Raw genomic sequence first — 15919 nt, forward strand, 5'->3', positions numbered from 1 at the left:
AGAGAGGGTCTTTCATCAACAGTATGAAGTTTTCATGTTATTTTAGATTCTAATCTCAATTTGCTGGCTTCCTTTGAGTCACACATAGTTTTGAGTCTATTCTTTGGGTAGGCTATAGGAACTTCTTGAGATTAGCTGTTCGTGTATGAGGATGCAATTTGATCATTTTTTAAAAAAAATCATTTTATCTTTATCCTTCAGAAAGAGTGTACATATGTGTTCAGGTTTATCGATTCATGTCATTTTAAAGAGCAGTTACACTATTTTCTTCCTCCACCATCTTTGATATTTTCAATATATCATTAACAGTAATTTAACAGTCACAGTATTTTTTTAGATTTCTTAAAAATGAAATAGAACAAATATTACAGTTTTTGTATAAGAACAGTGTCTCAACAAATTACAGATTAACCAAAAGGTGAGAGGGGAAGTATTTGTTTAATCCAGGCTTCCTCAACCTCGGCCCTCCAGATGTTTTGAGACTACAAATTCCATCATCCCTGACCACTGGTCCTGATAGCTATGAATCATGGGAGTTCTAGGCCAAAAACATCTGGAGGGCCGAGGTTGAGGAAGCCTGGTTTAATCTGTAGTTTGTTGAAACATTGTCATTAAATTATTATTATTAACAACCTGCCCTTCTCCCTAAGATCCCAGGGTGGGTTACAACATTGAAACACAGTATTTAAAACAACTTACAATCACAGAAATAGAGTGAGTCACCTTATTCACCTCAAGTATCAAAAGCCAGCGTAAAGATGCATGTCTTTCACAATTTAGGTGCCCACAGATAATTCCCTCTCCCAGGCCACCCCGACCTGCTAGCCTTTGAGCTGTATTAGGACTGTGCACAAATTCCCTGATTTGTAAATCTGGGTAATTTCTTAATTTAACTGCATCCAGTACAGAACTATATTATATACAAAATATATTACAAAATATATATAAACATATCCTTGTCATCTTCTAAATTATTTCCAGTGATCTATATGGTTGAATATTTTCTTTTATGTATTTATTCCAGTATGCAATAAGCCTATTCGGTTTAATTGTCAAGTTGCCTACCTTCCCTCACAATATTAATCAAATTTACCTCATGAGTTAATTCCCACAATCTTACTATCCTGTCTTCTATCATAGGAATAAGTATTTTCCTCCATTGTACTATACAGTAACACGCATTGCTCAGGATTTCTAAGAAACACCAAAATCCTGAGATGTATAAATGCAAAGTATATATATTTTAGCTCCTCAATTTTTTGTTTTTAAAAATCATTCTAATGTTGCTGGATAAGCAATAATATACAACCCTGCCAAATTTGGTTAAAATCGGTCAGTTTTAAAAGTTTCACTCCATGATCTTGGTTAGCTATAGCTGGATGTAGGCTTTTAACAATGAGCCTTAAGAGCCCCATTCAGAGCCCAGCTGCAGGCCCATTTGGATTGTCTGAGGAATCTCACCTGCTCATGAGGAGACTGCACCTTTAGGCATTGCCACTCCCCTGGGGTATGTGCAGGTGCCCTCTGTGTCTTACGGAGAAGAGTGGGGTGTCGTGATCCCCGAAGACCCTGGATACCTCTGCTTTGTTTCGCTGTTCATTGACACAGCCTGCTCCTCTATAATGTGTGCTTTCGGGAATAACACATATCCACCTCTGAAGAGGATTTCTCCTGTGTTGGCATAACAGTTATGATACCTTCAGAGGTGTCCAAATCAGTGCAGTTTTGAGAGGTTCAGTCTGACAACTTGATTCAAAGTGGCATTTGATGGTATTGAAACATAGACCAGACTGTGCTCTTCAATATCAAGATCCATCACACAAAATTGGATTAATATATATTGGGTGTTCTAATTCATAGCGAACAGATGGGCAGGAAAAAAAACAACTTTCCAAAATTGCTGTGTGAGCAACTGTTAATCACCAGTTCCTTAACATGTGATATTACTAATAGTTTTACCAGTAGATCATAGCCTCTTATGAGTTTAATTTCATTAATTATAGTATTCTAAACTAACGTTCTTTTAGAACATGACCAAAAAATGTGAAGCATATTTGCATTCCATGATCCACATCTCCAACAAATAATCACTGTGTCAATATATACCGTAAACATCTCAGCTGTTCTGGTGCAATGGAATATTAGTTCATAAAAACTTCCTTCTAAATTTGTATGCATTGTTGAGGAATATGTTGCTGAATGCATTTCAATACACCTTGGATGTTTTGTATTAATTATCCCAATTATTTTGTTAAGTATTTCTTGATGTATCCAAGCTTGATGTATCCATGATATATGTTTTACTCAAATGTTGTTGTGTCTGCTCTGCTATCATTAAGATTTCATTTCATTTTGATGATGAAAGAAGTTGTACAATTTTTTAATGACAGACAAAAATAGAGGGAATATATATAATTTTCCTGACTATATTTTCAAATGATTTTTTAAATGTTCTTGCTTTATTATTTTGTGAAGATATGTCAGCAACTCCAGAAAAATAACCTACTCAAGCTAGTCGGTATTGAGAATGTTGACATGCTAAATATATATGTGGTTAATGTTTTTTAGACTAATTCTTGCTGTTCAGTGCAAGCTTTTGATTTGCTAACTCTTTCACCAGTAGAAGTATCACCAACTGAAATTTTATTCATACTACTATGTGTAGTTCTTCAACAAGCAGCATTTATATTTTCAATTGGCATTCTTGATTTTTAATATAACATATCCATCAATGAAATCATTTTATATAGGGTTACTCTGATATTGTCATAGTTTCCATGACATTGTCATAGTTTCCGTATGTATTTGTGACAATAAGGTATCTAAAATCAGTACAGGTGAATGTTTATTAAGACATTGCACATCTTTGGCCATTAGTGTTCTGAGTTTGAATTTTGTGCCCTGCCATGGCTATAGCCTTCTTCTACCTCTTCTCATAAATTGTGGATAAAGACTTTTGATAGGCACTGCAGCTCTTGTTTCATCTTGCTGGAGACTGCATTTCCTGGGGAACAGTAATCTTGCAAGAACACTTGTTTTCCTCTCTTTCAACAATTACGGCCACGAATAGCTAAAATTACTACCTATTATAGAAAGGAACTATTATATACAGATTTTTTTTCCTCAAAATTGTTGTGACAATGCTATTTTCTATAAGAAAAAACTAACACTTAAGATAAAACAATAAGTGACCAAAGGAATTATAGGTTCCTTGGCATATCTGTCCCTGTGAAGTTAGTGTAATACAATCATTTTATAAGTACCTACATGAAAGTGGAGTAATTAATAGCATTCATGACAGAGCCATGTAGTTTCCTTAGTTTGATTAAGTATCAAGGCGAAAAGAGAAGAGGTTTGAAGTGTTTGAACTTAAGGCTTTCTATCTAGATTATATCCTCTAATAATGAAAGCACAAGAAACATTAGCTGGAAGGTCTATTGTAAGTTGGTGTGCAATGAAATCAAATACATGAATATAAGATGTGGCACAAGCAGCAGTGCTTCTGGAAAATATGTAGGTATCAAGCCCTGGTCTTACTATATGCTATTACCTGTGCTATTTTTCTAGAAAAAGAGGTGCCACAGGTGCTCATCATGAATGCCTCCCTTGTTCTCTTATAATGGCAATGGCACCCACCTGAGAGGTGTCAGAACTGAGTTCTGGTGAGTTCTGGCTGAAAAAACCCCCTGGCTATTACATAATTTATATACTGGAACAGCTAACTGAATACTCCTCAGTTTGTTCCTCCTTCAATGCAGAATCAGTTCGTTGTTCATTCTATAGAATGAATAGTTTTAAAACCATATGAAGAGAGAAAATTAGCAAAGCATTCATGACTATAATAGCAGTTAAGAAATTAACTAAGCTATTTTTAGAAGCTGTTGAATTTCCTTTACAGGTTTTCAAAGGAAGAGGACCTAAGTATAGTATGTTCTTCTAAACAGGAAGATGATCCATTGGATTACCTCCAACTATTATTCCAATTCATGGGTAGCATTCCATGATGGGGTGTAGATTTCAATTTAATGTGCCCTCTGTTATCTGTCTTCTCATTTTATAAACTAAGCTACAAAATATTTAACAATTAGATAGAAACATTATCATGTGTCCTTTGGTTGGTTTCAGACAGTCATTCAAGCCAGTAAGAAAGCATTGCTGCATTAATTCTTTTTTTCTAAGGAAATCCATAGGTATTTGTTTTGTTTTTAATTAACTGAAAATTAGCAGAAGCATGATTACATTACTGATGTCTCAGAGCTGCTTTACACTTTACAGCTGTTACACTGGTCCTTGCCAAAAAAATATTCCTGCATGGTGGCCATCTCAGGAACTGTAACATTTACTGTATGGAATAACCATTCCTAGAGATAGTTTTAGACATATATTGATACATTTTATAAATTACTTACTGTAAAATATTTAGATTCCTTTTTTCCTTACATTATTGTTGCCACCGTTTCAGATATGTGAGAATAGTCAGCATTCTGTTGATCTTATTTTTCAAAAACAAAAAACCCCAACCATTCAATCTTGAATTGAAGGATGGCTGCCTCACTAGAATTTAAAACCTATCCATTGTGATCAGATCATATTGGAGTCTGTGCATACATTTCAAATCAATGCTTATTCATTAGCGTGTTAAAATTATGCTGTCTGTTTTAAGAAAAATATTAACACGGTAAATATTTGTTTTAAAAATCAATTAATGCTACCTTATTAACAATTTGTCTTAGTTTAGTATTTATAACATAAATGATAAGTATATTGGAGGAATTTTGTCGCAATGTTTTTAATTGTTACGTTATCCATGGCATGACTTGCTTTAAAGAAAAAAAGAATAAATATTGTAGAAATGTTTTGCTTTATTAACTTTGGTTTGCATCCAGACTTGCTGTTCCACTCACATAAGGGATGAAGATCTAGTGGAGTTTCCCACAGGAGGAAGAGAGCAAGGTGATTTTCACCAGTTCTCCCTTTCTCTTTACAACCCCCAGCACCACCTCCCTTGCTGGCCCCACGTCTTCAACCCTACAGAACAATGTTTCAGGGTGCATCAGGAGCTGCATAGGGGGGAATAAGTGAAAACCACCCCCTTCCTCTAGCGGAGCACCCTGTGGATGAAGTTCTGGATCTAGCCATTTGGCTGTATTTTTTGTATTATATGGATCACTAAATATACATGGAGTCAACTTTATAAGACAAAAATAAAGATGCAATGAGAGGGAGAATATTATATGAGATATAAACTTCGACATCTGCTCATTGAACTTGTTGGAATTTGTATTTGCTTCTACTGGTTTTTACTTTCCCTTAGAATCAAGTATGGGAAAGAAAATATTATTCATATGGTCAGCATATTTTTTTTATTTTGTGAGTTTACCATCTTAATTTTAAGCCATTAATTTGTTTTACATGCATATGCATGCATACTTACATGCATTAGTTATTTGCTTAATTGGCATTAAATTCCATTAAGTTCCAATGAGAAAGAAAAATTTAGGTCTCAGGCTTTTTCTCTTTAATTTTCAATTACATTACATTTGTTTAATTTTTTTTAACTGTTCAGTCTAAGGCTTGTTGAGGTTGATTTGCTCCTGAACTGCTTTGTTCCCAGACATTGCCATCATCCCCAACTACCACCAAGTCCTCTCCATCTGATCCCATGACCACCTCCAGAGCTAATCAGGTACAGTATCATTCTACCATCTACACCATACTTTTCACGAGCGGCAGCTTGCAAACTGGAGAAAAAGATATGGTGGGTTAAGGTTTTATTTTTTCATTTGCATTTATACACCCATAATCATGGATATCTAATGCTGTTGTATAAATAATATTATTTTTAATTTGGTAAATGAAATACATTAAAAAAATCTATTTTAAGATACCTGTACATAATGTTTTGTTGTTGCAATCCAAGTAGCCCTTGAGGGGCAAATAGAGCTTGCTTCTGCTCATTGGATTTTCTCACTTCTACCCTCCCCCCAACAGCTGTTCCTTAGGTTACACTGGGGGATTGTTGAATTGGCCAAGGCTTCCCAAGCAGCTCAGGGTGCTGCTGTCAGGAAAAAAATGATTCAAAAATTGTGGAGCATATACAGAGCTCAGCATGCAGCTCTTTGGACTGAGGTCTATATGTATAATGTATCTTTCACAGTGTGGGTTGATAGACTGTGCTTGTTTATAAAGAAGAATATGTTTCCTATAATAGAATGCCTGTATACACATGGGGGATTTTATGAGAAGTTACAGTCCTAGAATAAAGTAAAAATGACTAAATGAATAAATAGTTATAGTCCTAGACTAAAATAAATTTGTTTTGTAAAATCAATGTTCAAAGTTATTTTAGCTTGAGCAAGTAATGATTAAGTTCTTATTCTATGGTCTTTAATGCACAACCTTACCTGTATTTTTAATTCATAGTCTTTAGGACTGACATTTATTAAGCTTATAAGCAATTTATTTACTTTTCATTCTGTACATCACAGAATAATATTTAGGATATTTAGATCTTTATTGATAATTTTAATATTTCTTGTCAACCACTTAAAAGTTTCCCTACAGTCAAGCTTTATATAAAATTTGTTAAATAAAATAAAAAGAGAGTTCGATCCAAAGCACTTTTTTTGCATACAAAAGGTTTCTTTTGCTTTTATTTTTATATGCCTGGTTGGAATATTGTGTAAAAAAAAAAAAAGAAACTAAAATCAAAGATGTTTTTCTATTTGTGCAAGCAGGAAACTAAGAGAACTATTTTAGCACTGTAAGAAATATTTCACAAGCATGTGCAAGACAGCATGAGCAGCTGTTTTCCTTTCCTTCCAACTCATGGTTCTTAGCCTCCAACCCTGTGTAATTCTTTGAATAACAATCAGACATGTTTTCATCTAAAAATGTTATATTCATTTTGAGGATTTTGGTAAAAACATTTAATTCTAAATCATTTAAAACAAAACATGTTGAATTTCTTGTGCTCTATATTAAGAGCCAATGTTTGTTGGAGTACTGACAGACAAATTGGGGGGTGGCTGCCTTTTCATGCCCTACTTTTAAGCTTCCACCATCTAACTCGAGATAGAATGCTGGACTAGATTCTGGAGGACAGCAAGACAATTCTTTCCTGTGATAACAACCAAGCAGTAATCTCTCTGCAATTTGCTGGTGATATGAATCAGTCCAACAAAATTAAACTGGCAAAACAAAAACTATCATCCAAGAAAGAAGGATAGTCAAGTATTGTAGAATTCCATCTTATTTGGGATACCTTATTTTAAATTATTTTAACTAGCTGTATGTTTTATTTGTGTACCTAATTATACTGGTCTGTTACTATAATAAATCATTCATTCAATTAATAGTTAAACAAGGCAGCTTCATAACCAATGGCTAGATTCTGACTTGTTTTGAAACTGTTTGAACTGTTTCTATTTTTAGTCTAGTGTAAGGTACCGCACACTATATGTATACTGTATTTAAATTCATTTCTCTTTTGGACCCTGTTGAACAAGTGCATATGAAGAAAGATCTTACAGTCTTAAGCTAGCTTCTGGATATATGTCTGCATTTTTTCATTGGTATAATTTATTTTATTCTCTAAACTATTTCAGCAGGAAACATGCAGCACATAAGACAATTATGGTTGTGCTGTTAATTCTGATGATAAGTGAAGTAGCTGGCAATTGTTTCTAGACTGTAGCTATGATTAACATTCAGCACCATCATATAGCCAAGTATCTGCACTGCGGCTGTCACATGAAAATTGGTTTCAGCTCGATAGTTTTCAAACACAACTGTACAGATATATATATTGTTTTCCTATTTGTTCTGAGCAAGAAATGCTGCATTCAGTAACACTCAAGATAAAATTCAAAACCAAAGTCATGCCTGGAATTTCATTTTTCATACACCACACTGGCTTCAGTGTATAGTTTATTCAGATGTTTTAAACAATCTAAGCTAGATTCATGTTGGATTTATGGCACTGTTCCTTAAACTATGTTTTTCCACATGCCACAGAATACCCTTAGTAGATTACACTAAATAATTTGGAATGTGTCCTTAACATAGCTTCTGCCATTGCCAGTGAAGTTAGTGTGATGAATACTCTTGTTGCTTTATTCTTTCCCCTTATTAGAACAGGAACTGTGAATATTTTGTGTTACAGTAATATTGCTTCAAGCAATTTCTTTTTCTGGAGAACAATGAATACATGTTCTCGTAACAAATTTAATCCGTGTTGTCTGTTGTTTTAAAGTAGTATAGTCTTAATTCTGATTTTATTTAATTCAGTTGCTCAACTTCATTCATACGATAGGAAAATATTGGCTCACTACTGTTGAGATTATTAGTATTTATCCTGCATTTAAATAGTAATGGTGATTATAATAATAACTGGTAGTGTAATCATTGGTTCTGGTTAAATTAAAACCATAGAGAACAATGAGATAAGAAAGGAAAAGAGTTTAGTGCCTATGTCCCATTATGTATTCAGAGGAAGAAATAAGAAATTGTGTGATGGCAGGAATAATGGAAAGAAAGTGACCCCAAAATGCAGTGTTAAAAAAAGGGAATGAAAGAAAGACTTGGGGGGAAATAAGAAGTTGTAGATGGCATTGGTTATGAATGATGATTGATCAAATTGAACTAATTAAGTAGAACCATTCCCGATAGAGATGCCTCCATTGTGAGAACTATCCTAAGTGTATTCGACAGGCTTTGGGGAAGCATATACATCACCTTGAACTTAGAGGAATGGTGGGGGTATTGGTTTAATAAAATAAATAATGTTTCAGTTTGTTTGTCTATCTCTGCCCTAAAACTCTGGGTGAAGACTTGCACTACCTTCCTAAAATCAGATGACTATACAGTAATCAACCCAGGCATATGGATGACCTCATCCAGGAGCTTCATGTTGATATCAAACACCATAACATGAGACCTTGCAGAACCCTTTAAGCAAAACATGTCCATGGGTAGGAGTAGCAGTGTGATAATTTTGCTCTGTTCAGATGGGGAAATATAAGCCTGATTTCCGTGTAGCAGACACTGAGTCTGACAGTTTGGCTTTTCACCTCCGTTCCCTCTGCAACAATTGCCACATTAAAGGGGGAGGGTTAGTCCCCCTTCTTATCAGCACACAGAAATTTTCAGATTCAAGGACAAATCTTTAGGCACATAGGTTATATATTCCCTTTACTTAGTACAACTTAAGCATTACAGAAAAGAAGATTAACAACATTATCAATAATAAAGATCAGTAGCATTAAAACATTATAAAACATTACAGAGTGCAAGTTAGCATTACAAATCTACTGTAATAATTAATGATGCAGAGCTGAGAAACCATTATTAAATCCTAATTACCAGAATCAACAAGGGTTAGGAATACAAGCAAAAGGTGACATGGTTCCTCTCAACTGAAAGAGGGAGAGATTCTCAAAGGAAGGGATATGTATACCTATTTTTTCATTTGAAAGAGATAATTTTTCTAAACTTCCTCAGTTATAAACTACTTGCCACAAAGTAGCCAACTACATGAAAGGGTTTCATAAACCATATGCCAGAATACATACATTGCAACTTAAGCAATAAGTTTGATTAAACATAGTCTACTATCATCAAAGCAAAATAATTTCAGCAACATCTAATGAAACTACATCAAATACAAACAACTGCTATCTTTAAAAAACATATCTGGGTAGACATTTTACATAGTCATATCAAATCCTAAATTATACAGGAAAATGTCTGGTTCACATCTGAGCGTACTAAATGTATCAGTGTTAAAAATAGCGTTCTCTGTGAACACAACTTGTTTAAGTAATCTATAAAGGTGGATTGATTAAGTAAGGCCTGTTCACATTTTTAAATAACAGGATACATCAACAGTATTGGTTCAAGGTAGGGAATGGGGAGCAGTGATGTACAAGCCTGGTATGCAAGTCTGGCCTACCATTTTCATAAATTTAATTGTATTGCATTGGGGTAAGGCTATAGGGCCAGTTCCAAAAACTCTGGAGCTAGCCAAAATGGGTGCAAAAGTGGTCGTGTACGTGGATACGGCAGCATGAATATCTGCCCCAGCACTTTTGCAGCACTCTTTCTGTGAACTAATACATAGGAAAGAGTATAGTGTATTCCTCTCATCCCATTTCTGCCTGGTAGTCCAGAAGGGTAACGGTTGGAAAATTACTGAGAGGTTCTGGGGAAGCAATAGAGTTGCACCCCCCCCCCCCTTCATCCAGACATATTTATTATGTCTGCTGGGGCAAAGCTGATCGGACACCTAGAAGCTGGGTAGGCAGGCAGATGGAATGGCCTCCTCATTGCCTCAGTTCCCCTTACCATCAGTGGCAGAGGAAAAAGCAATGCAGACCAGCATCTACATGTCTATTCAAAATTAAGTATCATTAGTTAAAATGGTAAATGTGCAAGATTGAGATTAAGTTCTATTTCTGACAGGTATGCACTATCAGACATAGAATTTAAGAGATACCTAACTAACTATCTGGGCATGTTGGAACAGTGTGGGAGTTATGTGTTAAGCTTATCTGATAGTCATTAAACTTCCACAAGTAACTTTTATTTGTTGCAGCACATAGGAATGAGACTATATTTCTAATTGCAGGAAAGGAGGTAAAATTATGTTGATAGTTTACTTTTTATACATGCATTTTATGTTTACCTCTAAGTTATAAGTCACTGACAGTGCAATCCTACATACATGTCTACTCAGAAGTAAGTCCTGGTGAGTTCAATGTGCATAGGATAGCAGATTAAATTCTAAATTTTACTGTTGACCAAAAATAACCCCTGGCCCTTATTTGTTTATCTTCAGTGTCCATTATTTCTGTGCAAGGGAGGAGGGTAGGGAGAAAACTTATGTAGGCTCTGCCTACATAACATTTTTCGTCCCAAAGCAGCTCTACCAGGTTCAAGCATCACCAACCATCACAACCCTAATCCATCTGCTGGTGCAGGTTGTTCAGTAGGGTGACTAAGACACTTTGGATGACAAAACTAGGTCTGCCAGTTTATGAAATGGGTTCAGGTAATATCATTCAGGATAAACTGGATTAAGATACCACACCATTATGTCAAAATCTGAAATATTTAAAACTGGCTAAAAGTTATTCAGTCAGCAGGGTCTCACCACAACTTCCTTTATTGTCATTAGGATCTTACCTTTCGCCAAATAGGCATTGATAACTTCTGTAATCCAAATAAAATAAAACAAATTCCTTCCAGTAACACCTTAGAGACCAACTAAGTTTGTTCTTGGTATGAGCTTTCGTGTGCATGCACACTTCTTCAGATACCAGATAGTTGGTCTCTAAGGAGCTACTGGAAGGAATTTTTTATTTTGTTTTGTTTTGACTATGGCAGACCAACACGGCTACCCACCTGTTTCTGTAATCCAATTAGCCAAGTTTGATCAGACTGATCTCGTAAGACAGGAAGTCAAAAGTTCAGCCAACATCCTCAGGCTTCAAAATTTGACTCTTGCAAACCTTGACACTGGACTTATTAAACCATCAAGCCTAAACCTGGGTCTTTCAGAAAGCATTTTGTTGGCTCAGTTATTGTCATAGATCTGAATGCTGCTGACTACTGTGGCTGGGAGTCCAACTGTGATTTTTGTTTTTTGCTAATAAGGGGTTTATTTGATGTGTTTTAAGTGTACATAAAGAGGTATAGCTATAAAGAATTTCTGCACAACTTTTGAACAGCATCTTGGTCATTGGCAGCCATGGGAATACATGTGGAATGTCAGCAGTAGTGTACTTAACATTTTCAGCAGCTAGCCACCTAGTGTAATGGGCAAGCTGTATTTCTCTTTAAAATTACTTACCTCTTCAGCCTAGTGATTGGCTGCAGTGAACATTTGCAAAAGTCTCACATACACATAAATGACTATCTAGGCTTGCAACCTTGGTATGTTCCTACAAAATAATTCATGGCATAGGCAGAAATACGAAAACCTTTCATTATCAGTGAAATAAATTATTCAGCTGCTCTTTTATAAGTATCAATAATATAGAATTTAACACATCTAATTGCATGTTTCTCATGCTTGAGAATCTGCCAAGAAAAAGACATTAGCAATCCTGATGTTGGGAAACCTTTAAATTGTTCATAATTAATGATGTGCAACAAATAAATGAAATACGACTCAGCTGGTTCATGCACACACTGTTGTAGCAGATAATCACCTCATAGGAGTGCAGGTGATATCAGTACTAGCATCCTCCTTGGAACACTATTAACTATTATCCATCTCAACCTATCATTGTTTCCCTACCTCTCCCAATCAAACATACGGTATTCTCTCTGCAGTATTAAGGAAGCAGAAATAGAGTGCCTTAGAATCAGTTTGCATGGTCAAAACACTGTGATTATAAAGAAAAGGGGGAAAAAATCTATCATAACCATGATTTGGGGGGGGGGGGGTTGCACTTCTTAACAGTCATCTAGTTAATCTAAGCCCCATTACTGAAATACATGCATCACCCAAAACAGACAACACATTGTAGACCTGGGTCACCTAAATGAATAAACTATGGATATTAATTTTCAGAGTAAGCTACGATCATCAGTTGCTTACCTACAATCACAATTCATTGTATTTCGTGGTTAGGGCTAAAGTGTGCTTTGTTTCAGAGGCTGAAGCTGCATTTCGAGCAGATAACATTCAAGGTCGTGAGAAATTAAATGAAATGTTTATTTCAAATGGTTTCCAAATGGAAGCTAAGAAAGCAAGCCAATGAATTAATGACAAATTTACAGCTCCACGATTTACGTGCCAATCACAATTGCAGCATTGTTCATTGAAACAAACATGGCCACTTCAGGCATTCGAAATGAATTTGTGAAGAGGGAAGTGAGGTCTCACATGTATACGTTCTGCCCAGCCACTCCAACTCCCTTTCACATGCGGAACATGAAGGGGGCTACCCACATTCAGCTGAATGCACTTAGAAGCCTTCATGTGCTCCGGAACCCCTCATTCATTTGCCCATCCTTATAAACCGCAACAAAACATCAAACTTGAGGCCACGCACATGGGGTGGGTCCAATGTATGCACTGCCTACACAATTTCTCCTTGTGTGTTGTTCGACCACCTGGATAGAATTATGCTAATGTATTTTTGAATCTTGGCCAAGAGTACAATTTTTTTTAAAATTTTGCTGGTATGTTGTCTGTTTATGACAGGAAATACCGGAATAAAAGCAAAGTGCATGCAGTAATTATTCCTGCTGCTTGAAGACTGGAGCTACCCCATCACCACAACAAAAACTAAGAAAAAAAATCCTTATTTTTGTTGGAGAAACTGGTCAGTAATACATTCAGTTCAACAATAAGCAATTACAGAGCCCATGCTTGTTGTTCAGAAATCTACACACATCAGCTACTTTTCACTTTCTGTTCAAAAACAGTAGTGCCTGCAGTTTCAGTTTTCAGAATCTATCAAACAGCTTGCTTGCTCTCAGCAAAGCAATGCTGCAATGAAACAGCAAGTCTTTTTTCTCCACTATTTTCACCACCTGTGAAAGATGTTCAAAACTCTCTGTAATATGCAACATTTCCAATTTTCCCTAATTTCAGTGCTAGGTCTTGTGCATATGAGTAGACATATGCAATATTTGTGTCTTTACCTTTGATCACTTTTTCATTATTTAGTGATACATAAACAAAAATATTTTTCAGTCTATACCAGGCTTTCCCAAACTTGGGCCTCCAGATGTTTTGGGACTACAACTCCCATCAACTCTAGCCAGTAGAACCAGTGGTCAGGGATGGTGGGAACTGTAGTCCAAAACCAGCCAGAGACCCAAGTTTGGGAAACACTGGTAGACAATCCAGTAATATGGTAACATGGCCATCTTTTGTTTTTTGTTTCGTTTTTTGAAAAATAATCATGGCTAGGGCACCATCTGCATAGTGTCAGTGTAATCTGACCAATTCAAATTATTTTGTTTAACATAGTCTTTCAGTTATTCAAAGGTATCACATCCTGTTGTTGAATCTAGCGGGCACAGACTTCAGTTATGTCAGAAACTTGCTCAGACATCTGTTTAAAACACTGTTGTGCTACTTTCACATTATCTCAAGTTCCATCAGCGTTCAACAAAATTAATTTTCAAGCAGAAGCCACACTGCTCAAATCTTCCTACAATTTTGCAAGAGTGCAGTGCCAATTACACTATCCATGATTCTGTTCATTGCTGTGTCGTGCGAAAGTAAGCATGTAGTCCTAAACGCACCTATAAGTCAGCCCCAATGAACCCAGTGTTACAGGTTTGCACTGTTAACTGTTTCACTCTTCTCAGAGTCAGTGCAGTTCTGTGCAATTTTATTCAGAAGAAATTCCCATTGTCTTCATAGAGAATTATTCCATAATAAAGTAAGTTAGGCTTGCAGCCTGAATATTACTGTTAGAATTAGTATGATGGCATAAACTGATTAACTTAGCCCATTAAAAATGATATAGTGACTTAACAGTAATGGTGTATGCATGCTTTATTGCTTAAATTGATGCTTTATGGAAGAGATTTATTGTGAAACCAGCCTCAAATTAATGCCATTCATGGAGATACCGGGGGGGGGGGGGGTAGAACTCGATGCAACACTTTTTTTAGACCATCGTTTCCCGCTATTGGTGTTAAAATGAAATTGTCAGAAATAAGCAAGTCTTAAGTGTTGACAGAGAATAACAGAGTGGCATAACCACCACTGTATCTCAGGCCTGTCAGCTATAGCCAGCCAGGCAGAAGGGAGACACAATTGATTCTTGCTTTTTCCTATGCCACTAGTACGAGAAACAACAGCAGTATATTTCTGCAGGGCATATGCCACGGCAGCACAACCCCACCAGCACCACTCTTACCCCTGCCACACATACCGCAACCTTAACCTACATGTTGTTCTAACCTTCTCAGACTTCAGCATAGTGACAGGGGTAGGATTGCTCTTGAAAATTATTATATATAGCATAATATTTTTTTGCTAGGATTTGGATTTCATTTCATTTTTCCAATGAACAAAAATATACATAGAAAAGCAAAAATATCTGATGTGCAATCCACAAATTTCTTAAGGCACATAATACTTGGGTACCTTTGCAATGAAGTGCACAAGGGGAGCTTAAGTGATTTGAACACTTTCCCTGTGAAGAAAGGCTAAAGTGCTTGGATGTTTTAATTCAGAGGAGGGGAAAGGAACAAAGAAGTCAAAATAGACATTTTTAAAATTAGTCACAAGGTGATGAGAACGGGATCCCAGTAAGACACACACACCCTTTCTCATAATGCTAAATTTTGCTTGGTAATAAGTTCCGCACAACACCTACTGAGCATATAAAATCCCATCAGTTTAGATGAGGGTTTTTAAAAAGGATTAGACAGGTTTATGGGTCTACAAATGGCTGTAGCCCAGGAATGGGGAAATTTTGGACTTCCAGATGTTGCTGAACTATAACTCCCATCATCCTTGATGGGATTGATAGTTCTGGAACATATGGAGAAAAAAGTTCCCCCACACATGTTATAGGCCATCTGAGGAAGCAATCCTAAATTTCCTGGAGGGAATATTCCCTGGAGGGGCTAACTGAATGTTGCAGACCTCCCTGTGTTTGGATGAAGAAAAAGGTCTGCTGCCAGAAGTCTCTTCATTCCAGCAGCAAAATTGTTCCTCACAATCACTTCCTCACTCTTGGTGTACCCATGTCAGGGGTAGAAGAAAGTTGGTTGTGAAACCAGTTTGAAGGAAGAAGGATACTGCTCAAACCCATCTTTTATCCTGGTTGGGGTGAGCCTGGAATGGCTTTAAAAGTGGCAATTCTACCATGGACTCTTCATAGCAGTCATCTGTAAATAGACTAACACATTCAGTTGCAATGTACTTCTGAATATCAGGTGC

At 36.2% G+C, this 15919-nt stretch overlaps 1 protein-coding gene across 4 annotated transcripts in view; it reads left to right on the forward strand.

Moving 5' to 3' along the window:
- NOVA1 (NOVA alternative splicing regulator 1) overlaps positions 1–15919 on the forward strand; it is a 144386-nt gene that overhangs the window by 112753 nt on the left and 15714 nt on the right. For 3 of the 4 annotated variants that reach the window (XM_033144351.1, XM_033144370.1, XM_033144380.1), the window contains one exon: positions 5615–5686. The exons of the other annotated variant lie outside the window; for it this stretch is intronic. In XM_033144351.1, the coding sequence (XP_033000242.1) occupies positions 5615–5686 (72 nt within the window). The remainder of the gene's footprint in view (positions 1–5614; positions 5687–15919) is intronic. 4 annotated transcript variants of the gene reach the window in all.

Source organism: Lacerta agilis, chromosome 1 (assembly GCF_009819535.1).
Source record: "Lacerta agilis isolate rLacAgi1 chromosome 1, rLacAgi1.pri, whole genome shotgun sequence".
NCBI lineage: Eukaryota > Metazoa > Chordata > Lepidosauria > Squamata > Lacertidae > Lacerta > Lacerta agilis.